The sequence below is a fragment of the Daldinia loculata genome (assembly GCF_022478755.1).
Source record: "Daldinia loculata strain CBS 113971 unplaced genomic scaffold F4817scaffold_57, whole genome shotgun sequence".
Classification (NCBI taxonomy): domain Eukaryota; kingdom Fungi; phylum Ascomycota; class Sordariomycetes; order Xylariales; family Hypoxylaceae; genus Daldinia; species Daldinia loculata.
Window position 1 is genome coordinate 185035 of NW_026054911.1, and position 22655 is coordinate 207689.

The 22655-nt window shown below is 46.6% G+C and overlaps 7 protein-coding genes across 7 annotated transcripts; 3 read left to right on the plus strand and 4 right to left on the minus strand.

Moving 5' to 3' along the window:
* Window positions 1–304: 304 nt before the first annotated feature.
* Window positions 305–3236, minus strand: F4817DRAFT_348158 (glycoside hydrolase family 3 protein). The gene is made up of 3 exons (XM_049304653.1): window positions 663–3236; window positions 459–589; window positions 305–403 (listed from the first exon to the last, which is right to left on the minus strand). Exon 1 carries the CDS (start codon window positions 2611–2613, stop codon window positions 706–708), a length of 1908 nt encoding a protein of 635 aa, XP_049155736.1. The 5' UTR covers window positions 2614–3236; the 3' UTR covers window positions 305–403; window positions 459–589; window positions 663–705.
* A 1498-nt stretch (window positions 3237–4734) lies between these two features.
* On the plus strand, window positions 4735–7180 carry F4817DRAFT_319285 (aconitate hydratase; the record flags this gene model as incomplete). Its single annotated transcript, XM_049301040.1, has 2 exons — window positions 4735–4779; window positions 4832–7180. 2 exons carry the CDS (start codon window positions 4735–4737, stop codon window positions 7178–7180), a joined length of 2394 nt encoding a protein of 797 aa, XP_049155737.1.
* Window positions 7181–8003: 823 nt separating this feature from the next.
* On the minus strand, window positions 8004–11050 carry F4817DRAFT_348162 (uncharacterized protein). The gene has a single exon (XM_049304654.1). The coding sequence runs from the start codon at window positions 10610–10612 to the stop codon at window positions 8330–8332; it is 2283 nt and encodes a 760-aa protein (XP_049155738.1). The 5' UTR covers window positions 10613–11050; the 3' UTR covers window positions 8004–8329.
* A 2695-nt stretch (window positions 11051–13745) lies between these two features.
* On the minus strand, window positions 13746–15606 carry F4817DRAFT_348176 (glycoside hydrolase family 93 protein). Its single transcript, XM_049304655.1, has 2 exons — window positions 14790–15606; window positions 13746–14711 (listed from the first exon to the last, which is right to left on the minus strand). Exons 1-2 carry the CDS (start codon window positions 15485–15487, stop codon window positions 14321–14323), a joined length of 1089 nt encoding a protein of 362 aa, XP_049155739.1. The 5' UTR covers window positions 15488–15606; the 3' UTR covers window positions 13746–14320.
* Window positions 15607–17500: 1894 nt separating this feature from the next.
* On the plus strand, window positions 17501–17977 carry F4817DRAFT_319288 (uncharacterized protein; the record flags this gene model as incomplete). Its single annotated transcript, XM_049301041.1, has 2 exons — window positions 17501–17685; window positions 17938–17977. 2 exons carry the CDS (start codon window positions 17501–17503, stop codon window positions 17975–17977), a joined length of 225 nt encoding a protein of 74 aa, XP_049155740.1.
* Window positions 17978–18016: 39 nt separating this feature from the next.
* On the minus strand, window positions 18017–20043 carry F4817DRAFT_232066 (putative monooxygenase). Its single transcript, XM_049298936.1, has one exon. The coding sequence runs from the start codon at window positions 19593–19595 to the stop codon at window positions 18192–18194; it is 1404 nt and encodes a 467-aa protein (XP_049155741.1). The 5' UTR covers window positions 19596–20043; the 3' UTR covers window positions 18017–18191.
* A 419-nt stretch (window positions 20044–20462) lies between these two features.
* F4817DRAFT_319290 (MFS general substrate transporter) lies at window positions 20463–22349 on the plus strand (the record flags this gene model as incomplete). The annotated part of the gene is made up of 5 exons (XM_049301042.1): window positions 20463–20514; window positions 20573–20709; window positions 20763–21233; window positions 21285–22062; window positions 22129–22349. The coding sequence occupies 5 exons, from the start codon at window positions 20463–20465 to the stop codon at window positions 22347–22349; spliced, it is 1659 nt and encodes a 552-aa protein (XP_049155742.1).
* Between the last annotated feature and the right edge of the window lie 306 nt (window positions 22350–22655).

Below are 22655 nucleotides of genomic sequence, written 5' to 3' on the forward strand. Positions count from 1 at the left end.
CTTATAATCAGCATTTCCAACAAACCAAATAAACCCAAAAAACCGCCTTTATTTTTCTTGCGCAAATTAAATAAAAAAAGTACAGACAAGTTTATTTACTTGATGTTGACACTTTTGTTTAACTTAATAATAGGGTTAAAATCAGCCTCTGATAGTCTCTAAATTTTAACGTCTTTTTTTAGCCAATTTTTGACGCACTGAATAGCCTCGAGGGCATTAGGTTTAAACGAGTAATGCGGATTATACGGGCTAGTAATACGAGGACTGACCGCTAGGATATATACTAAAAGTAAGCCTTACAAGGGTCTGAATAGCCTCATATTTTTTGGGATCCACTCAAAAATGAAAATGTTTACTTTTGATTGGCCAAAAACTAAAAATTCATTGTTTGATTTTGTCTGTGGTAAAAACTAACTTGGTAGGATGTTGTCACAACGTAAAAGGCTAACTAGTTGTAGTTGGAAGTTACTTGTTATACTTCGTGCAGCGACAACATTGTCACGGAGGAGGTTTCTATACCTATAAACTCTCACTTTCCTAGCCATCAAACGCTCAGAAAACTCGATTGTCGTATTGAGAAGGGAAACATGTATGTTTCTTTCTTTGGATATTATTACTTGATTATCTATTAACCAGAACTTCTCATTATGCCCCTTTTCTAGCATTAGAATCGTTAATCCACTGGTTATCCAGTCACTCGGTGTCTTATCCTGTCTTCCCACACCGATCCGCGTATCCTAGCCCATGTCCGAATCTGAACACTGAGTCTTTGGTATCGAACGGCACATCTTCCATGGCCGCTTCGACAGCTGCATTCGAACGTGGCAAGTCATACGGCAATTTGCCTTCAGGCTCAGCAACGCCAAATATTATATCGAGGAACGCCTCAGAGCTACTTCCAAAGCTAGCTAGCATTGCCACCGATTGATCTGCAACTTCAGGCACTGCGGCCGGTCGATCTAACATCATGTCGACAATAGTCGGCACTGTCGAGTATATAGCCTCTTGACGCGCCCGTTCTTCAGCTGAGAACTCAAGAGATCCAGCATGAAATCCAGACTCGAACCCTCCCGGTCGCGGTTCGTAAGGGGCTGCCAGCCGCAGAAGAGCGTAATCAGCATCCTCGGGCTTGTCCACAACCGTATAACTACGATCTTGTAGCAAAGTCGCATTGAAACCTTCAATATAGAATTTAGTCTCCCGCCTAGCGTTACGAAGTGGTAAAGTCTCATTCTTGTTGGTAAGCAGTGTGTACGAGCGACGCTGGGCCTCATTGCCTAAGCGCGTAAAATAATCATTCCCAACAATGCGAACGGCAGCATCCGGGTCGACGAATGGGTTATCAAAAAGTCCCAGGATGAACTTTTCGCGCAGCAGCTTTCGCACAGAGACATCCAGGCGTTCTTCGCTTATAACGCCTTCATGGACCAACTGCACGATCAGCTCAGGACGTGTCTCGCCGCCGAATTGGTCGCACCCGGCTTCGAGGATGCGCGCTGCTCGCTCCAGCTCTGATAAGTCCTCTACTCCCCATGCCCGAGCAGGCATGTATTGACCAGCGATATATGTATCAGTAATCAAGCCCCAGTCGGTTACCACAACGCCCTCGAATCCGAGCTCGTTACGCAGAAGGTCTGTGACTATCCCCTTGTTAAACGAAAACCCCACAGGCTCGTACTGCGTGCCAATCGGACGGCTGTAGTACGGCATCATTTGGCGGGCGCCTGCAGCAATAGCTGCCTTAAAGGGGATAAGATGGTGGTTGAAGTTATTCCCGGGATATGTCTCGTTCTTCCCGTAGGCGAAATGGCTGTCTTCACCGTTTTCCATCGGACCTCCGCCGGGAAAATGCTTCGTCACGGTGCTTACAGAAGTAGGACCGAACTTCTCGCCTTGGAAGCCTTTGATATATGCCGTAAGGAGTTCAGCGGTTAGGTTCGAATCTTCACCAAATGTACCAGCGATTCGTGCCCACCGTGGCTCCGTCGTCAAGTCCACTTGCGGGTGTAGCGCAGCACGCAGGCCAACAGCTAGATATTCTTCGCGAGCGATCTCAGCGAACCTCCGAACTAAGTCGGCATCTCGAAGTGCGGCGAGTCCGAGAGTCTCGGGCCACTGAGAGAAGCGGCCTGCGTTGAAACCAGTTCCGATATTCTCGGTGAAGTGATGTCGAGGATCAGAGGATAGTGTTATAGGAATTCCAAGACGCGTCTCTCGAGCTCGTTGTTGGACGCGATTGTAGAACTCAGCTGTCTGCCTCGCATCGGTGATGTCACCAACGAGGTTAAAGTGCGTTAGGAATTGGTCCCCGATCATGAAGTCGGTGCTATTCCGGAAGGCAGCTTCACTCCCTTCATCTAGTGTACCGTTAGAACCCATGAACAGCATCGCATGGAACATTTGACCGGCTTTCTCCTCTAGGGTCATCCGCTGAAGGAGATCTTCAACTCTATCGTTGACACATAGAGAAGAATCTCTATAGGCTGAGACACCTGAATCATTGCCGGCCGCATAGCTGAGGAGTGAATGTCTCGGCCCACGAGGTGTGCTGAAGCAGAAGCCATTGAGAGGCCACGCTGATAATGCCAATAAGGCGAGCAAACGAGAGCTCATTGTTCTTCGTGGTATTGAGAGGTGCTTTATTCTAGAGCGGTGGCTCGGTTCCTGACCTATAGAGATTCATAGCTCGTCTCCTCGAGTCTCCTATTTATGAAGCCGCTGCAACTCGTATGACAGCAACAGAGAAACAGAGATTTACGGCGAACTACGCCTAAAAACATCACGCGGGTCATAAGATCAAAATGATGGCCAGCCGATACTGAATCGGGTCTATCGGCCCTTCCATCGGCCTATACTTCGTGCACTACCCAGTCCGCTGTCTCGGCACATGTGGTTACGTCCCGGCTTTTATTTCTCCACGCCAACTTATACAGACCGGGGAGCGGTTTGGGGTAGAGTATGCGGAGACTGTGGGGACCCCAGCTGGATGTACGCGGCGGTCCATCCCAATACATCTTGGACTGGAGGAAATTACGACTGCTTGGCGTTATAGAACGATGACCCCGGTAGGGATATTCAGGAGGTTTTTCGTAGCGCGGGGGAATATTCGGCAAATCTCTAGAAGCCGGTATGATTTGGACCGAATGCCTTAGGTAAAAGTATACCTGGGTATGTTTTAATTCACGCCTAGCATTAGCTTCTAAGAGGCCTCCCTAGGTATCTGTTATGAGCATATCTACCTACCTAGGTATCTCTACAATCTACGGATGTCGTTCAGTAGGCACTTTATTACGTTATGATCACGCACTCACCATTGCCGCTGTCTATGGATGTAATCTCCCATATGCCCCTTAATCTTTGTACAATGCGTGCACCTTTCGAAGCTAGTCTAATCTATGATATAGAAGTTGTATTAATAATTATACTGAGCATTATAATACGTTTTATAGTAGAGTGATGTGTCTAATGATAGATAAAGCGTCGATCTTAAAAATTGATAAACATACCTAAACTATCTTAAAGTAGAAATCAACAGCCATGATGTTAGTCTAAGAGAAATCTCATTACTCGTAGGTATATGATAGTTTAGGAGCTCCTCGAAAATAAATAATTATGTGTCTGCATTCCTTATAGTTACTCGTTACCATAGCGGAAATGGGGGTTTTCAGAGAACGGTTATTTATAGGGAACGGTTCTCTATTAAAGAACGGTTCCCTGTTTCCAGGCCTCTGATTGGTCTAAATCCGAAAATAGTGGGTCACAGACCTTAATTTTTGGACCCACTTTCTAGCCGCCGTTCGATACGTGTAAAACCATTCCCCCTTAAAGAACCGTTCCCTTTTTGGGAAGCATTCTTATCAATTTTACTTAGAAAAAAAAAATTTTTAAAAAATTTTTTTTTTCTAAGTAAAAATTTCTTTTTTGAAAGTAAAGGATATAAGGGGTAAAAGCAATTAAATTTTTAAAAATAATTCGATGAGATTGGCCACCTCGTCCCATTAGCTCAAACGTTTAAACACTAAACTTTAAACATTAAACCTTAATAGATTTAATGTTACACAAACGCAAGAGCTCTGGGTTCGAGGACCGCGTTTTTTGACTTTTTTTAGCCTTTTTAGCCTCTTTTTAGCCTTTTGGACCCACTTTTCCGGGAACGTTCTCTATTAGAGAACCGTTCCCCTTTTGAGAATCATTCTCACGATAGAGAACGAGGCATCTGTTATGGTATGAAAACTTTACAGGGAACGTTTTTCAATTATCGAACGGTTCCCTGTACCCACCCTACCCCGCTATGGTAGTTATACAAATTTCTGTTCTTCGATGTTTACCTGTAGAATATTTTTGAATAAGTTCCTAAACCCGATTTTTATAGGCTACTAAATAAAATTAGCAATCAGCCTACTTCCTACTTCCTAGTTCATACCTGTCTTTATTTTCAAATCTTTACGTAGTCCCGACTCCCCATCGCAAATAAAATGGATTATCAAATAATACTATCCACCAGAACGAGATTTACACTGTGCATCTTAATGATACGGTCCTTGCTGTACCCCAGATTTTACAGGGACTTACCATTGCCCCACTTGCTCCGGCATCGCAAGTAACTTTTTGTGTGGTCCAATCAAAATGACTGAATTGTCAATTGTCGCAATGAATTTAGTGTTCCCTTTTTTTTTTCTTCGGCAAAGTATTTCTTATCGCACGCTTTTGCTCCTGCGATGCCAATTAAAAAGTATGAGGACAGCTAATCTCCTGTGCCGTCGGGGCACACCTCTTCGAGTACGTATAATTCATATACTACACCTAGTTCTAGAATTAATACCGTATATAGGGGCTCCTAACTCGAAATTGCCAAGGACGCATCCCTTTAACACGTACCTTTGCGACACCCACATTCGACACTTCGAACCCGCGAATACCGCCGTACCTTAAGTTGGCCAAGAACTATGAAAAGGTCAAAGAGGTACTGGGTAAGGGTGCTGCCCTTACCCTAGCTGAGAAGATTCTCTACAGTCATTTAGATAATGTCGAGGAATCCCTCACGACTAATACGGATGGTGGACGAAATATTCGAGGGACAGCAAATCTTAAGCTAAAGCCTGATCGAGTTGCCATGCAGGATGCCTCAGCACAAATGGCCCTTTTACAGTTCATGACCTGCAATCTCCCCTCGACAGCTATCCCGGCTAGCATTCACTGCGACCACTTAATTGTGGGCGAACGAGGCGCACAGGCCGACTTGGAAACGGGAATCAAGGTGAACCAGGAGGTGTTCGACTTCCTAGAATCTGCGGCGAAGAAATACGGAATCGAATTCTGGCCTCCTGGTGCTGGTATTATTCACCAGAGCGTCCTGGAAAACTACGCTGCCCCCGGCCTGATGATGCTAGGCACTGACAGTCACACCCCTAACGCTGGAGGTCTTTCCACGATAGCAATCGGTGTTGGTGGTGCTGATGCCGTTGAAGCTCTCGTCGGCGCGCCATGGGAACTTAAGGCCCCTCGTATTTTAGGAGTAGAGCTGAAGGGCAAGCTCAGTGGCTGGGCTGCACCAAAGGATGTCATTCTTAACCTTGCGGGACAACTTACGGTACGAGGTGGCACTGGGTTTATTATCGAGTACTTTGGACCTGGTGTAGAAACACTCAGCTGTACTGGCGCCTCGACGATGTGTAACATGGGCGCCGAAGTTGGCGCTACGACCTCTATTTTCCCCTTTAACGCCGCTCACGTGCGATATCTGGAGGCGACACACCGACACGACGTAGCAAGGGAAGCAAAGAAGTTCTCCGATATCGTTCAGCTTAAGGCTGATGCTGGTGCGAAATATGACGAGGTTATTACCATCGACTTATCCACACTAGAGCCTCATATCAATGGGCCCTTTACCCCTGATCTATCTACGCCGCTATCTCAGTTTAAGCAAACAGTACAGGAACAAAACTGGCCCGACAAGCTATCAGCAGGTCTGATTGGAAGTTGCACAAACAGTTCGTACGAGGATATGACGCGTGTAGAGAGCATGGTCCGTGAGGCGATAGAGGCCGGTTTAAAGCCCGCATCCGATTTCTACATAACGCCGGGAAGTGACCAAATTAGGGAAACTATACGACGAGACGGTCCTCTAGATACGTTTAAAGAAGCTGGTGGCACTGTGCTTTCAAATGCTTGTGGCCCTTGCATTGGTCAATGGAAACGACATGATGGCGTCGAAAAGGGAACCCCTAATGCTATACTTACCTCGTATAACCGTAACTTCCGCGGCCGCAACGACGGAAACCCAGATACTATGAACTTCCTCGCATCGCCCGAAATTGTTACCGCCATGACTTTCGCAGGCACTACCACCTTCAACCCTATAACCGACTCGCTTCCTACCCCATCTGGCAAGGAATTCAGATTTACACCTCCTTCAGGTCTCGAAATCCCAGCCCAGCCGTTCGAGATAGCTCGAGAACAGTTTCGACCCCTTACCCAGGCCCCCGACCCATCTGTCGATGTAGCCATTTCACCCTCTTCGGAACGTCTTGCGCTTCTGGAACCGTTTGACCCCTTCCCTACCTCCGAACTCTCAGGCCTTCGCGTATTAGTTAAAGTCACCGGAAAATGCACGACGGACACCATCTCCGCCGCCGGTCCTTGGTTGAAGTATAAAGGCCATCTCCCCAATATCAGCGAGAACACGCTCAACACGGCGATAAATGCCGAGACCGGCGAAGTTAACGTTGCTTACGACTTAGACGGGTCCAAGCACACGATTCCCGAACTAGGAAAGCGCTGGAGGGAGGCTGCGCAACCGTGGCTAGTAGTGGCAGAGCATAACTACGGAGAGGGTAGCGCACGAGAGCACGCTGCGCTCCAGCCGCGGTACTTAGGCGCCAGAATCGTGCTTTGCAAGAGCTTTGCGCGTATCCACGAGACGAACCTGAAGAAGCAGGGTGTCGTACCACTGACCTTCGCCGATGAGGCTGACTACGATAAGATTAGTGCCGGTGACGAGGTATCTACAATTGGCTTATATGAGATGCTGCAAAATGGCGGTAAGGGCGAGGTGGCGCTTAAGGTGAAGAAACACAAGACCGGAGAGGAGGTGCTCATCAAGACGAAGCACGCTGTTAGCAAGGACCAGGCGGGTTTCATTCTGGCGGGCAGTGCGCTGAATCTGCTCTCGAAGAAGTGAGTGATGCGGATGGATCTAGAGGCAGATAGAGGTCACCTTACGCGTTTGATGACAGATATGTATGGTCTATGCTCATACGACGAAATTATAGACAAGCATGCCAAGCGGCAGGATATGAAAAGTTTAGTCGAGATATAAAAAAGAAATATAGACATGATAACGTACCTCTGTCCTAAGGAAGACTTGAATGAAGGCTTTACACATTTTACTCCGGAAGCCATTTCATAAACAAGCTATTACCTACTACCTATACTGTTGCCAGTTGATATTTCTTGCTTATTTTCATAGCCGTCGAACTCTTAAGCTGCAACGAAGAAATAGATACGTTTTTTAAGCACAGAGTGAGAACATGAATTATTTGACCCGAGTTGCTAGTTATACTATTGTCTAACTTGATTATTAATATACCTAGGTAGCGACTATACTAAAGATGACTATAATAGCATACCTAAGTCTCGAATCCAGCTCAATACTTGAAAGGATTATGTTGCCCGAGAAGCTGTTATAGTTACTTAATAAACAGCTAACCTGGTGTTTCGGAATACTGCTTAATTCTCACTAATCTTTGAAACTAAGGGGTTGTGATGTACACCATGGATCCATGGTAACTCGGGGAAGGTAACATAAACTATAGCTATTTAATTAGTAATAGTCTATAATTTTGGTCTCGGGTATCTGTTCTTAAAAAAAGAAAAGTAAAGAAACAAAGCGCAGGATTCCCTATCCCCTTAAAACTACTGGCCATGTCAAACATTCAAGTTTAAATGTCAATTTCTAGTAATATCATACGCATAGTAATTTCGCAGGATATCCGAATCGCATGTAAATATGATCAAGGTGTATATTATTAATTGGTTACCTCGAACCATCCTGGTTCATTTAGTATTTCTAGCTCTTCCATGAACCTAAAGCCACCTCCTAGTCGGTGGTATTTCCCTCTCCGAAGACGCCTCGCACCATCCAATGCAATGCTCTCTAAAAATCACTTCCATATTATCCATATTGCCATGCCATTGAGAGCCTAGCTATTCGTAGCAGCGCCAGCCAAAAACGTTATATATGTGCATTTTTGAGTAGTCCTCGGACAATTAACTTCACGGGCGGCTAGTCATGCCAGAAATGTGGAATTATAGCTCACTTTTGGAACCTTTAAACGGCCTCTGCTGGATCTTCGTCCATTTCGATATCACTATCTTCATCCATAGCCATAATTTTACCTTCCATCTCCTTTTTCTGGACGCCTTTTTGACGGACATGATGCCTTTGCGCGTAATACTGGTCTGCCATCGCGTCCAATTCATCTAGAGCGGATAACCAGGCGGGGTTATTCCGCACTCGATCAGGTAAGTCGATTCTGGGCGCGTCGTCGCCTTCTTCTCGTCTCCGCTTTACTGCACGGGCTGCAACTTGGCTAAAATTACTCTTTCTATTTCCCCGTTCACGAATCTCGTTCTGCTTTTCAAGATACCACTTCTTGGAGTGGGGCCGTGTCCAGTGGACCCGCGGGTCTATATGACCAAAATGTGTTGCTGGACGAGTTGGGCGCGGAGGTTGTTGATATTCAGGTAGACCGAACAATGTAGAGCCAGGTCTATTAGCTTCATTAAGTTTGCCGTAGATATAAGAGTCGAATTTATCGGGATCATGTTTAGATATCCAGACCTGCCGCCTTTCCTCGGGGTTCAGGTGTTTCCAGCGTCGGTTTTGAACTATAGATGCAAGAGTTGATTCGTCAACCGGTGGATTGGCAGGTCTCTTTGCTGTGTTTCGATTATTGGTAGGTTGCGCCGTCTTTGGCACGGCCTGATGGCGTTTTGCCGAGGGACGTTTCTCCGTCACCTGTGACCTACCGAGTGTCTGCGTATCTGAAGGATCCGAATCTCCCCTACTTGGTGACTGGTGTGTGGGATCAGATGCTTCCTCAGAATTTAACCGAGGCAATGGGGTACCTAAATCAATTCTGGGGCTTTTGGGGGTGGGAATGTTTATCCTTGTCGGATTTTCAAGTATATTGCGTATATATTCATTTACCTGTTCCTTCGTCGGGACTTGTGGTATGCGATGCACCCCGTTAACCTTTGTAGTGTCCGACGTTGCAATTGTAGTAGGAGCAGTAGACGTTACTGGTGGGGGATCAGTAGCAGCACCATTGACAACTCTTCCAGTATCTTCCGCCGGTTCTGGTACAGCGCTTTTTTGTTGATCTTGATTATCGGTCTGACAGGGTTCAGCTGCGGGGTTTTCAAGGGGCGATTTAGGACGATGGACAGAGACTTGTTTGTCGTTGGCTGGTTTGGGTTCCGTTGGCGGTGAAGCGACCTGCGAGTCTGGCGAAGGCAACGTCGGCGCGGGCCGAGGTGCGATATGAACGTGAGGCTTCCGCGGGAGGGGCCGAATTATCAAATTGGAATTTATCTTGCGAACACTGTTCTGCTCCTTCCGACCTGTTGCATTATTTCGATGAGGCTTATTCGTGTCTTTACTTTTAGAGACTTGCACCTTTATTGACTCCCCCTCGCGTCTTGATTCAGAAGCGATATGTGCAGTGCGAGGGTTTGGACCTCCAGTATGATCTTCTTGATCCTTCTCTATACTGACATTCAGATTTTCAACGGTTTTGCTCGAAGGTTGGGGGCGAGGATTGTCATCCTCTGTGAGGTCTATGATCTCGTGAGTTGGAACTTCATAACTCTTGGAATTGTCATATAGACCTTGTTGCTTACGTGGCCGATCCTTGTAGAAAGGTTTCGGAGCTGGACGATCATCCCGTGATCCACGCCTTGATGGCGTTTCTAACGGAGAAGAAATTCCATTCCTTGGCCGAAGAGCAAAGTCAGAAGCTGCCACGGGTTCATGATCACGTTCACCAATATTAGTCGATGCTGCCACAGGAGATGGATAAGAGCCGCTCTCAGGAAATGAGGAAACACGATGATAGGCCTCTATTTCGCCTTTATCCACATCAGTAGACAACCTTGGCCGTTTTGGTGGCCGTTGACTCGAGGAAGCAATGCCTCTAGAAGAGCTAGCATAAAAAGGAAGCTTGGGCTCAGACTTGCGAGTGCCTACTGGTTCGTGCTTTGAGTTGGAAAACGCGTTGCCGGCAGTTTTTCTCGCCACCATTTTAGTGGGAAGGTGCTTCTTTTCGTTCGCAGGACCCGCCATTAGAAGAGGAGCTTTCACAGTGATAGCATCTCCCAGCTTCTCTGATTGGGGGATCATGGCAGTGGTGGGCTGCGATGCGGGCCTTTGCAAATGTTGATCATTGCTTGGCTGCTGATGACCTGGAGTAGAGGAGGGCGTCATGACGGTTGCAGGCTTGAACGCGTCTATGTCATCGGTATGCTTTGTGCAATAAGGTCCCTTGATGAAGATAGTAGATTCGCATTCTTCGAATTGGCATTGTTGTAAGATGTACTGGTTATTCTCCATGACTCAAATTTTTTTGGGATAACCCAATCACACCCTATCTAAGAACGTGATACGGCAGGAAGGAGGCTTCGTTAAGTCCCAATGTGTGGGTAGCCGCGAGGGCTTATGAAAATAACGATAAGATACCTGCGTTCGTTCCCTTGAGTTTTGTCGAAGTCGTGTCATCTTAGCCGCCTTTTCCCTTACGATGGAAATAACTTCAGTGATTACACTGGGAACTACCTCAAGTGGAAAGTCAATACTTGAAAGCTACGAAATGAGTGAGAGATCGTGGGGATGCGCTGCAGGCAAATGTGATTGCTAAATCGCATAAAAGTAGAAACGAGGAAAAGACACCATTAGATAATACGGGTAGATGATTTAAAAGACGAAAAAAAGAAAAAGTGAATTGGCGGGGTGAATGACTAGCAGGTACTTACTGAAATGGTTGAACAAGCCCGTTAAAAAATGGCGGTAGCAATAAGAACAGAGATAGGAGAAATAAGAGCTTGCTAAAAAGGTGGCTTGAATACCTAAACAATTCGTCTTGTGATGTTGCCCACTGTCGTTTCTTAAAAAGATGAAAGGTGGTCGTATACCCGACCTATATCTTTAGGTACCAATAAGAAATGAGGTCCTATAGACAATGTTAGATTGGATATAATAACTAGTATGCACACCCGATAAATGATAACGAAATGGGAGGCTTGTCTCAGATCTTTTCAGTTTTTAATTTGAGTCATCAACCTGCAGGATACACCGGCTTCGAATTCCGAACCTCGCTTATCACGATCCCCAGAGTTTGGGGGGGTATATTCACCGCAGCCTTTGGTCCTGCTTTATGGTGGCAATGCAAAGCTAGGCTCCTATATAGCGGAACATGCAGCTATTGCTGCAACTTTCTTTGCCTTCTCCCCGAAGAGATGGACGGGCCAATAGCTTAAGTGTGGCGAGTCCTACATAAGATGTTGCGGGGGTTGAAGACGCGTTCTCAAATAGAAAACACCGGCAGAATTTGAGGCGGGTTATAGAATTTAAAACCAGCAGTATCCATAGATGCAGTCCGCCCTTTTACCATATTTGTTCATCATAGACCAGCCTCGCCACAAAAAAAACAAAAAAAAAAGACTTAAAGTGAAGAGCAGTAAGTAAAAATGTTTAAAAACAACATACCGGTAGCGATTAATACCCTCGCGGTATACGATCTAATACGGCTGCAAGGCTTCCTCGTCATGGTCCGTAAGATGGTCCGTAGGGGGATTTAGCTGGCAAGCTTAGACACCAAAACGGATTGGGATCGCGCCGATCGGGATTTTACACTGCGTAAAATGCAAATGGGGTTTTTGATGTTACGGGAATATTCTTCATCACAGCGCAACAACGGTTTTGACAAGTCGGTGTGCAAATGACCATTCGGGAAAAGAATATGCAACCGGGAAGATAGTCTGGCACATAATAGAAGATGAATTTCCTAGGAACAAGTCAATGCTGTATGTAGTAGAATTAGCGTCGACGGTTTAGTCCATAATGTGGCCCGTGCGATAGGTTTAAGATGTGGAGTCGCTTGTCGGACTATTGTTTTAACGGACTTTATAATTCGAGGTCATTGGGAAATGATTTCGAGAGCCGTACCTTTTTTTTACTAACTTAAATTACTACCATCGTTACCTAATGTACAAACCTGATACTATATTCATTTAGTCATGAAATAGAATGGACTTGCCTGTTAGATCTGAAATAGAGGGTTACTTATGCAGGAAAACCTTTTTAACTTATGGAAATAGGAAATTACCGGCCGAGATTAATATAACCACTTGCACTTGCACTATCCACTATGTCACACGCGAATATTTTACATTTAGGTACTTACGTAAATTACATCTAAATATACCTAAAGTCGCTCCTTGTTTTATTCTTTTCTATCCACGTATTTAGTTGATGTTCTGTCAATGTTCATCCAAGTACACTATATCTCGATCAGAAGACCGCCTCCACCAGGACCAATCACCAATCATATAAGACCCTTTATTAGCAACGTTTCAATATTCCTCGTCCGGATTCCCAACCGCATAATTGACACGTCGCGTACTATCCACCATCGCAGTAAGCGCTATTAAAAACTCGTATGCTAATATTTACCTAAGAAATGATCAATTTTACTATGCTGTCATATGTGCCTGATAATTGTTAGGTCTCCGCGATAATAAACAAGCAATATAGGTATCGGTCACGTTTATAGCGCGCGCTTAAAATACGCGACTTACAATGTTCGTATTCGATATCATGTTGTATGGTGCGGCCATACATGAGGGTGATGACTCCCCCACGCTTTATTTAAATTATGTATTAGTTTTGATAATAGCACAAGACTACCTTAATATTTCAATAGTACATGCCAAGAATAGTCTTATAAAACGAGTTTATTTATTCCGTACCTAGTTATCTATGTACTTTAACTAACTTTCCTTATAAATATCAGTACAATATCACGTTACACACAGCAATTTGATATACTATACTACTGAATTAATTTAATAAGCCTTGGTTATTTTGTCATGCTTGGTATAAACAACTAACCTAAAGCAGCAACAAATTCAAGTGCTCTTTACGTCGCATCCAAGTCCACTTATATATTAAAAAATTACCGACTGTCTTTTCATACCACCGCAACTATAGTGCCATTGTACCGCAAGTTCCCGGGTGGAAGGGGGTATAAACTCCTCCAATGCTAAACAATACAAACAGTAGTTGGTTAACTAAAACTACATCTTAGACCTAATGATAATATAAAAGATACAAGCTATATTACTGTTTCCATATCCTGTACATTTGTCGAAACCCTACATCCAAGCCCGCACAGTAATTAAGTATATGAATAAGATACCTACATGATTAAACGAGAGCCCTAACTAAATGAGTCCACATACTTTGTGAAACTGCGATTGCATCTGTAGAATGTAAGGCTATTATCATCTTTCTTCGCGACAGTATTAGTGGCTAGATTCTAGCCAACTAGAAGCAAGCACATCCATCGACCAAATCTGATTGGTTCAACATCATCGTCGGAAGCATGCATCCCAAGCGTACGTGTGCCTGGGTTGGATGTATACGAGGATAGTCGCGATAGATCATATTAATCAAGATGTATGAAATACACCTACAACTAAATGACTTCGCTGATTTTGTAGTAGAGTCACCTAGGATAAATGCATCCAGCGGCCGATGTCACGTAGCAGGTCATTAAGTGGCCCAATAATACAAATCCGATCGTAGTTGAACAAATCGCCAAGCACTCAACAATAAATCTCAACGCTGCAGCCGACGCCCCTTACAATGATGTGATGCCAAACACCTCGAGAGATAGGATACAGCTTTCCATTGGAACTGACAGGTAGTGGTGGAAATTTTACCTACGAGACCTAATGTATGCAGGTCTGTCAACGTTCTTGAATACTTCCCTATCAACAAGATGAAAATGCAATTAGAGGCTTTGGGTAATAGCACCTACCTCAGCCTCATATCCTACAGCAACTGATTCGAGCATATTGACAATCAAATTTATATTTACGACTCGTAATGTCTGTAGAATATATACGACAAATGGAACTATATACAACTTGGGTTAAACGACCAAAGACCAAACAAAGATCAGCTTCCTCAGAAGCTAGCCTGACCTAAGACGCAAACACCCGCCATCAACGACAGACCTCGCCACAAACAACCACTGCCCTAATCCTTCAACTCATACAACTGACTAACAGCCCCGAGCCCATCCTTCGAATACAGCGCCAAGAAATGCGTAGCATCGCGATTAAACACGCCCGGCCAATGCGACGCCGCCTCCCCGGTAACCACGCTGCCGGACCACGTCTTGCCGCCGTCCACGCTAGTAATAACCTTCATCTGCGCGCCGTCGTACCCGCTCGTGCCCTCCACGTCCTCGTTCGTCATGAAGCTGGCCACCAGCGTGCCCCACACGTTGTACACCTGCGGCGCCCCCGCCAGCTTCCCGTTGCGCGCCGTGTACAGCCGGCCGCGCGAGCCCCACGATCGTCCGTCGTCGTGCGAGAGCACGTAGTTGACTGAGAAGACCCCGCTTTCGGTGTTTTCGAAGACGGCGCTGGGGAGAGATGTCAGTGGGGGGGTTTCAAGGTTCGTGTGATAGCAGGGAGGAACTCGATGGCTGGGGATTACTGACATGAGATTTCCGTTATTATCAATAGGCGCAACGCCAACCATACCATCGCGAGAAGTCTTATCGCCGCCCGAGACGGCAACCCAGTGAGACCACGTCGCGCCGCCGTCTGTGGAGTACTTCATGAAGTTGTCCTGGTCGCCCCCGCTGTTCTCAGCAGAGTAATAGCACTGCAGCGATCCATCCCTAGCGATTCGCAGGAACGGCTCCCAAAGGCCGTTGACGCCCGACGGGACGTGCTCTTCGACAGTGGAGAGATACTTGAAGGTCTTGCCGCCGTCGTCCGAGTACGAGATCGAGATGCGGAAGTACGTGTAATGCCAGTCGTCGCCCGTGCGATCGTGGTTCCGGTACGCGTACAGGATGCGGCCGTTGGGCAGCTGAAGCGGCATGGCGTTGTTGATGTCGTGGGTTGCGATTTCGCCTCGGAACACTTCGCCGAGATGCTCCCACGACTGGCCGCCGTTGGTAGACTTCACGACGCGCAAGACGTTTTGAGTGCCATCCCTGGCAGCGTATCCGCCAAGCAGGCTGCCGTCGTTCATAAAGCTAACTCGGACGTACTCAGAGTTGGTGTCGATCACTACCGGTTCACCGGCTTTCACAACGCGGCCCGGTAGGCGCTTGGCAAGGGAGGCCGGGGCGGCTGATGCTACCCCGACGATGGCAAGTGCCGCGAAGAAGATCTTAGAAACGAACATGATGCACAGGGCTGATATGCTTGTAGTTTATGTAGATTGTGATCATCACACAGCCTATGTAGATCATCATATGGGCGCCAGATAGTTATTATATAGACATCGTGACACATTATCGCAACGTCCGTGCTAGTACTACCATTAGGAATGCCATCGTATCCTCGGCTCCTCTACCGGGAGACATTCTGTCGCCTTAGCGAAATCATCATGGGATTAACTAGCCAGGTGAATATGCATAGTAGTATGCAAGGTCCAATTGTCAAGTGCAACTATCCAGATTTGGCAACATAGTGGTCTTTGTATAGTTCAATATGAGCATAGTGGATTACTTATAGATGCTTAGAGAGCGCCGACAAGGGTGAAAGTTGAATTTGGCTTGTTTTAGCAGGCCGGTTCCAATCCTTATTCGAGAAGATGGTTTCGCTAAGTCGGTATGTGCCAGCCATTGGGCTTGTAGCAGTTCCGAGAGCCGTGATGTTCTAGGGCTGGATCGTGCGCTATCATTGTTGTAAGTTTATCTTAGAATTCGTATCTTGGGTGTATAAAGCTAAGCTTTACAAGGGGCACAAAGTCGCTATAGTCAAGGTCTAAGGCTTCCTTGGTATTCGTTTGCAACGCCTTGAGGAGTGCGCAATTAGGCAGGTAATGGAACGTTTCAATCAATTAGAGATAGATGTGCTGTACTTTTTGGGCATTGGGAACGTGTTTCACTCGCTCCTACCGAGCGGCGATGTGACATCAAGTTCGGTCTTGTTGAAATCGGGTATATTTAGTAGACTGAAGCAAAACCAACATTATGCTAGAGCTGTCAAGGTTATCATATTTATCGAGACCATGATGGCTACTTTGAGTTCTGTATTAGAATTATGAATACAAGCGAAGTTATAATTTCGCGGGATTCGAGTTCTGATGGTCTAGAGCTATGTCTGCTGTAAGTGAGCTAATAGAGGATCTTGTCGCTTAACGTATTATTTTGAAGAGATACCAGAATAGAGAAGCTAAAATGCGAAATCAGATACACAAAAGAGTATATCAAAAAGGCGAATATCAACAAATGTTATATAGTCGAAGCCATTCTATTGCAACAAGGTTGCTTGCATCAAATATAGGCACAAAAGTAATAATTGACAGACAGAAAAGACCAAAATAAGCTCGGGCTAGTAAGAAACACACAAAATCACGTGCCTCAATCCAGACTTTCCCTCCCGTTGTCAAATCTTTAACCCGACCCGCTCTTCTCCCCCATTTAACCCACTCCCACAACCCATCGGCCAACTCCGATCACACCACCCGTCGCTAGCATCGTACCACGCAGCAGGCCAGAATGCCATAAGCGCGCACCCAACGACCTGATTTTTCAGCCTCTCATCTCCGGTCCCTTTTCGCCGGCTACCCAGATATCGCCCTTCTAGCTGAATACGCGCAGCCGCGTGGCGTGACACGATGACTGCCCTCACCAGATACCCAAGGCGCAGACTACCCCCCTAGACCTATTAGTATGTACAGGAGTCAACGGTAAGCTTTCTGGGGATAGGTGCCGCATGCCGTCATGGACCAGCCCGAACTACCTGTCAGAACCGCGGCGCTGGATTCCCAGCTAAGCCCTGAACGGGTCTTGGGTCATACGTTCGCCAGTATCGACGAACATTCTGGCTCTGGCTCTGGGGCCGTGGAGTGTTGGGAGTGTGATTATTATTATCCTTCGCCGTAGGAGCCGGAGGGTTAGCATGTAATATAAGAGCGGCCGCGAGTCTGGGAATTTGGAATAATGTGTATTATCATCATCATCAGCAGCAGCAACATAGACATCTTCACTCATCAATTATAAAACATTTCAAAAAAGACATCTCCTCTCCAAAGTCTCAATAGAGCAATATAGACATCTCACTTCTCGAGAAGTTCATCTCAACTCAGAAAAAAGTCTACTTCGAAACCTTGTCTTATTAGACACTTGAACTATAACGACAACCATCCACACTTCTTAAACTATCTAAGTTTCAACCCCCTAAAATCAAAATGTCAGCTATCGCCGCTCACGCCGCCCGATCCCCCCTTTCCGCCCTTGCCCGGCAAGCCTTCAAGGGCTTCCGTCAATCAGCCAGGATCGTCGAGGGCCCTACTGAAGCCCTCCCCTCAGCCGGCCCGTCTCAGCGCGGTGACTGGGGCCGCATCGCACGAGCTCGTGTCGGTGTTGCTGCAGTGTAAGTTTCATCCCGTCTTCGAACCCCTATATATATACCTACAGATGGTGAAGAACATGAAGCTGACTGTCATATCTTAGATACTTCCCTGCTCTAGGCGGCTTCCTCTCTTGGCCTTTCATCTGCAAGGCCGTCCTCGACGGCCACATGGGATAGTTCTAATTCGCTTCGAACATGTGTTACCTTTGCATATATACCGGGTTATATAATACCTACCATTCACTACTTCGACGATTATACACCTGTACATAGAATCCCAGCATTTACGACACCGGAAGGCGTTTTTGGTTAGCCAGAGAGAAACAGAATAACTGGCTGTTTTCTACATGATGATATCAGAGGCGTTTCGGCTCACTACCTAATCAACTTGAAGAAGAGCAAATAGGGAGCATTGAGAAGGAGAAGCGGACAAATCGTCTGGAGTCGTACTGCATTCTTGGAAGTCGTACAACGTTGTCGACCATCTTCAACCTCTTCTATGTGTCTATATATATATATATACCTATTTATGATATAACAGTACCGTTGACCGCATGAGCGGCAGCAGAAATATCAGTTCCTTTATCATTTCCATTTCCGTATTCAAGATACCCGTGCTTTCCTTCAGGCAGGTGTAGCTTTCTTGCCTCACTAGTATCGTGTAAGCCCGTGCGTCTGAGGACCTCAACTGTGCGCTCGTAGTTATCCTCGGCATATTCCTCAGCATCGAACCCGAGTATCCAGGCCTCGCGTCTTAGCCTCATGCTTTCGGGGTTCTTCTTAGCAGCGTCGAAGTCCGCCTTGTGCCAGATGTCACGTGTCTGCTCACCCGTCTTCTGGGCAGATTTGACGCGCTCGTATCGGATCGCTTCAAATGCCGCGACTGCTTCCTGGACTTTGTCGGAGCCGCCGCATTCGCGCAGGCATACGGCGATCGTGACTCCATCCTCCATTGCCTGCGAAGCCCCCTGAATAGAGGTCGGCAAAAACGGATGGGCCGAGTCACCAATCAGAGCGATACGCCTATCTTTCGAGATCCATGTTGGTAAGGGGTCGCGGTAGACGAGCTTCCAGTCGATTAGGGGCGACGGCGTTTTGTCCAGGATCTTCTGTACGATAGGATCCCAGCCCTCGAGCACTTTGCGCGCGTCTTCCAGCGGCGCCTCAAGTTGCCAACTCTCTTCTATATCCGCCTCGTCTTTATGCGTACATACCCACGAGAAATCCTTACCCCCCTTCATGCAGGCTGCGATGAAGTGTACATCCGGGCCGAGCCAAGCAACGTGCTTGTCACCACCCTCGGTAAAGAATTTTGTGTCAGGATCCTTTGCAATCTCGTCGGCGCTGAACCAACTGCGGTATACAGCGTAGCCGGAAGGCTTGGGCTTATCCTCAAATCCGAGAACAATCTTGCGGCCCTTACTACGTACACCCTCGGCCGCGATCACGACATCAGCCGTAATTCGCTCGCCATTGTCAAGGACTACGCCCGCTTCCTTATCGTCTTCGAAGTAGTCCTCGACACGAGCATTGAGCCGAATCTTGACGCCGATTTCTTTGGCATGGTTATAAACGACCTCGTGGAACTCGCCGCGGTGGCCATCATAACGGATGCCAAACTCTGCATCTTCACCCTCCCAGTATTGGGTGAAGAGTGTTTCTCCTTTCCAGGATTTCAGAGTGATCGCGTCAGCTCTCATACTAAGGGGCTCCAATTGCTCGGCGACACCTGGCCATCGACGGAATAATCGCGACGAGTTGGGTCCAAATGAAATAATGTCGCCTAGGAGCTTAAGCTCTTGGAATTTCTCGAGCACTAATACATCATGTCCCTTGCGGTGGCACTCTATCGCGGCTGTTAGTCCTGCGAAACCCGTACCCACCACGATCACCTTGATGCCTGTCTGCGCAGATTTCTGTGACTCGGCCATTTTGTTAAATATATTCGTTTTATTGAGAAATCTTTTCGATCGTCCCTCTATCTTTCTTAAACATCGGGATTGGCGGAGTAGGCGTTTATCATTAATCCGTCTTCGAGTTGACCTCGGGTATGATCAACTGGCTGGATCAGTCTAACTTAACTGTATAGGCCTCGCGTTCTCACATGACATCTAAACTAGCCGGGCGGCACATACTTCTACTTGGCAATTGCTGAATCTCCATGGTGGAGGTATGAACTTACCTATCTAGTTCCTCAACTTCACTATATTAGAATCGACATTCCCCGCATCTGGACCTGGAAGGGGTATCGGCAGTTGCGCCGCGACGGTAGTCTCTGGACCGTAGTACGAGATGATGGTTAAATGTTGAGGTGATTACCCCAGGCAGGCTTCATATAGTCCCTTGCTGAGAGTAGCCAATGAAAGGTTCAATGGGATAGGATACTTCGGTTCTGGTTCGTTAACCCCTTGTTCAATTCCGAGTGGGGAAGCTCGCGGAGCCGTCTGATACCCCGTAGAATATTTATTTCCCCAAGTTTAGAGACGTGGAGTTTCTATTAATCAGGTTTAGGATGTGCGGAAAGTCCGTGGATCTGTGCTTATTTTGTTGGCAATCGTAACGGGGAGCGGCGCGATGCTACGCTATACTGCATATGCGTCTCGCCGTCATTTGAACCCTTGCCTGTACATTCATGGCCACCGCGAGGAGTAGTCAGTGCTTATCAACATGGATCTCCAACTGTTACATATGTATTTAGACATGGTTGTCCCCTAGACGTGTGCTAGTAACGTCAATTGATTTTGTAGAACAATAGACAAAAGACTACTGGATCATTCGCGTCAAAGCAAGTTGGCACGATGCCTTGGGGAATCCTCGAGAGCAAGCATGAGGGACATGTCCCTGGAACAGGTACGGAAACCTTTTAAAGTGAAAAAAGCGGTAAAACAGATGCTAATCCAAGTTCCAGTAATACTTACGGATCAGTCCGATATACCGGACGAATACCGAAACGTCTCTCGAGAGCTGCTCAAACATGGTACCGGGAAATATTCCAATATCATATTGACTCCTCAGCCAAGCGACTCTCCCAACGATCCTCTTAATGTGAGTTTACTACAGCAGAGAAGCTTGGGAATTAGGAACTCACAAGAATGTAGTGGCCGACATGGCGCAAAGATGTCATTCTTGTTGTCGTAGGTCTCTCTGCCGGAGTTGTGGGCGCCTATGGGCCGATGATTTCACCGGGCTTTGTTGAAATCGCCGCGGCGCTCAATGTAACGGTCAATACACTTTCCCAAGCAACAGCCTGGGTAGTTTTGACGATTGGGCTCTCACTATTCATCTTCAACCCGCTTGCTAAAAAGGTTGGGCGGCGCCCGGTATATGTGGTATCGAGCATCATTATGCTCTCCGGAAGCATCTGGGGAGCCCTTGCGAAGGACTACAGTAGCTTCTTGGGTAGCAGAGTATGGAGCGGCTTAGGAATGGCACCTTACGAGATACTCGTACAGTGCACGATCGCCGACATCTACTATGTCCACCAACGGGCCACTAGAATCGCCGTCTGGAATATGTTCTTGTTATGTGGTATAAGCGGAGGTGCTCTTATTGCCGGTTATATTATCGAAGTAAGTCATATTTGGGACTCTGCTGCGCTAAACTCGCTAACATATTCGTAGGATCAAGGCTGGCAGTGGACTTTGATCTGGTGTGCCATAATCTTTGGCATGCTTCTCCCTTTCGTGATACTCTTTGTCCCCGAAACCGCGTATAGAAGACGGTCGTTTGAGCAACAACTAGCAGTTAAAGATGCCACCAGCCATGATGCCAAGCCAGATACTTCAGAGAAGAAGGATACCTCATCCGGACCAGACAGTGCCAAGGTAGAAACTATAGAGACTGGTGTGGTGACTGAACGCAAGGATTCGTATCTACGAAGCTTGAAACTCTGGAGTGGTACTATTTATACCAACACGCCCCTTTGGAAGATCTTTCTACGCCCGGTCGTCGTCTTCTTCTATCCAGCCGTCCTTTGGGCATTCTTGCTTTACGGGGTCACCTTGACTTGGATTGTGGTATTCAGCGTCGTGAACGCAGTCATCTTTACGGCTCCACCGTACAGTTTCTCGGTATCGGAAACAGGGTTGATCTCGCTATCCCCCTTCATTCTCACCTTCGTTGGTGAGGTCTTGTCGGGCCCATTGACCGACTGGGTTTGCATGTACCTGGCCAAGAAGAATCGTGGTATCTACGAGCCCGAGTTCCGACTACCACCAATTATCATCTCATTCTTTGTTGGTATCGTCGGCTTCTTTGGATTTGGCGCTACTGTTCATTATCAAACTCATTGGTCCGGGCCGGTTCTATGCTTTGGTTTAGCAAACATGAGTCTTGCTCTGTCTAATGCATCTGTTTTTGGTTATGTCATCGACGCTCATAAGGAGCTAAGCGAAGAAGGTATACTTCCTCTTATTCATTGTTAGTGGGAATCTCGAGTATATGCTAATCATTATCTCTTTACAGCATTCGTGGCTATCAATGCTCGAAACATCCTAACTTTTGGTTTGACTTATTTCGTCAACGACTGGCTAGCAAAATATGGAGTCCTCGCGGTCTTCAACGTACTTGGTGCTGTGTTTGTTGCCGTGAATGTATTGACTATTCCTATATGGATTTTCGGCAAGCGAATTAGGGAGAATATCGCCAGGAACGAAGCGCTGCATCGATTCATGCACGAAGATTAGGTGGTAATAATCCGTACTATTACCGTAATAGTATTGAGATGAGATTTGGGATCATTAATATTGATGCGCTGTGAGGCTTGTTTGAATAGAAATTTGAAATTTCCATAACTAGATTTACATTACAAGATTATGAGATGCTCAAGAGTAAAGAATAAGAATTGACTTTTGTAAAAGCGATTGATTGGCGATATTTCTTGTTGTACTTCGTACCTGTTAGCGTAGTGGGCAATTCGAGATAAGGTAGTGGTCAGTGCACTAAGCGAATGAAGCTCGGGCCACGTGTAAATACGTACCCCATTCGACAAC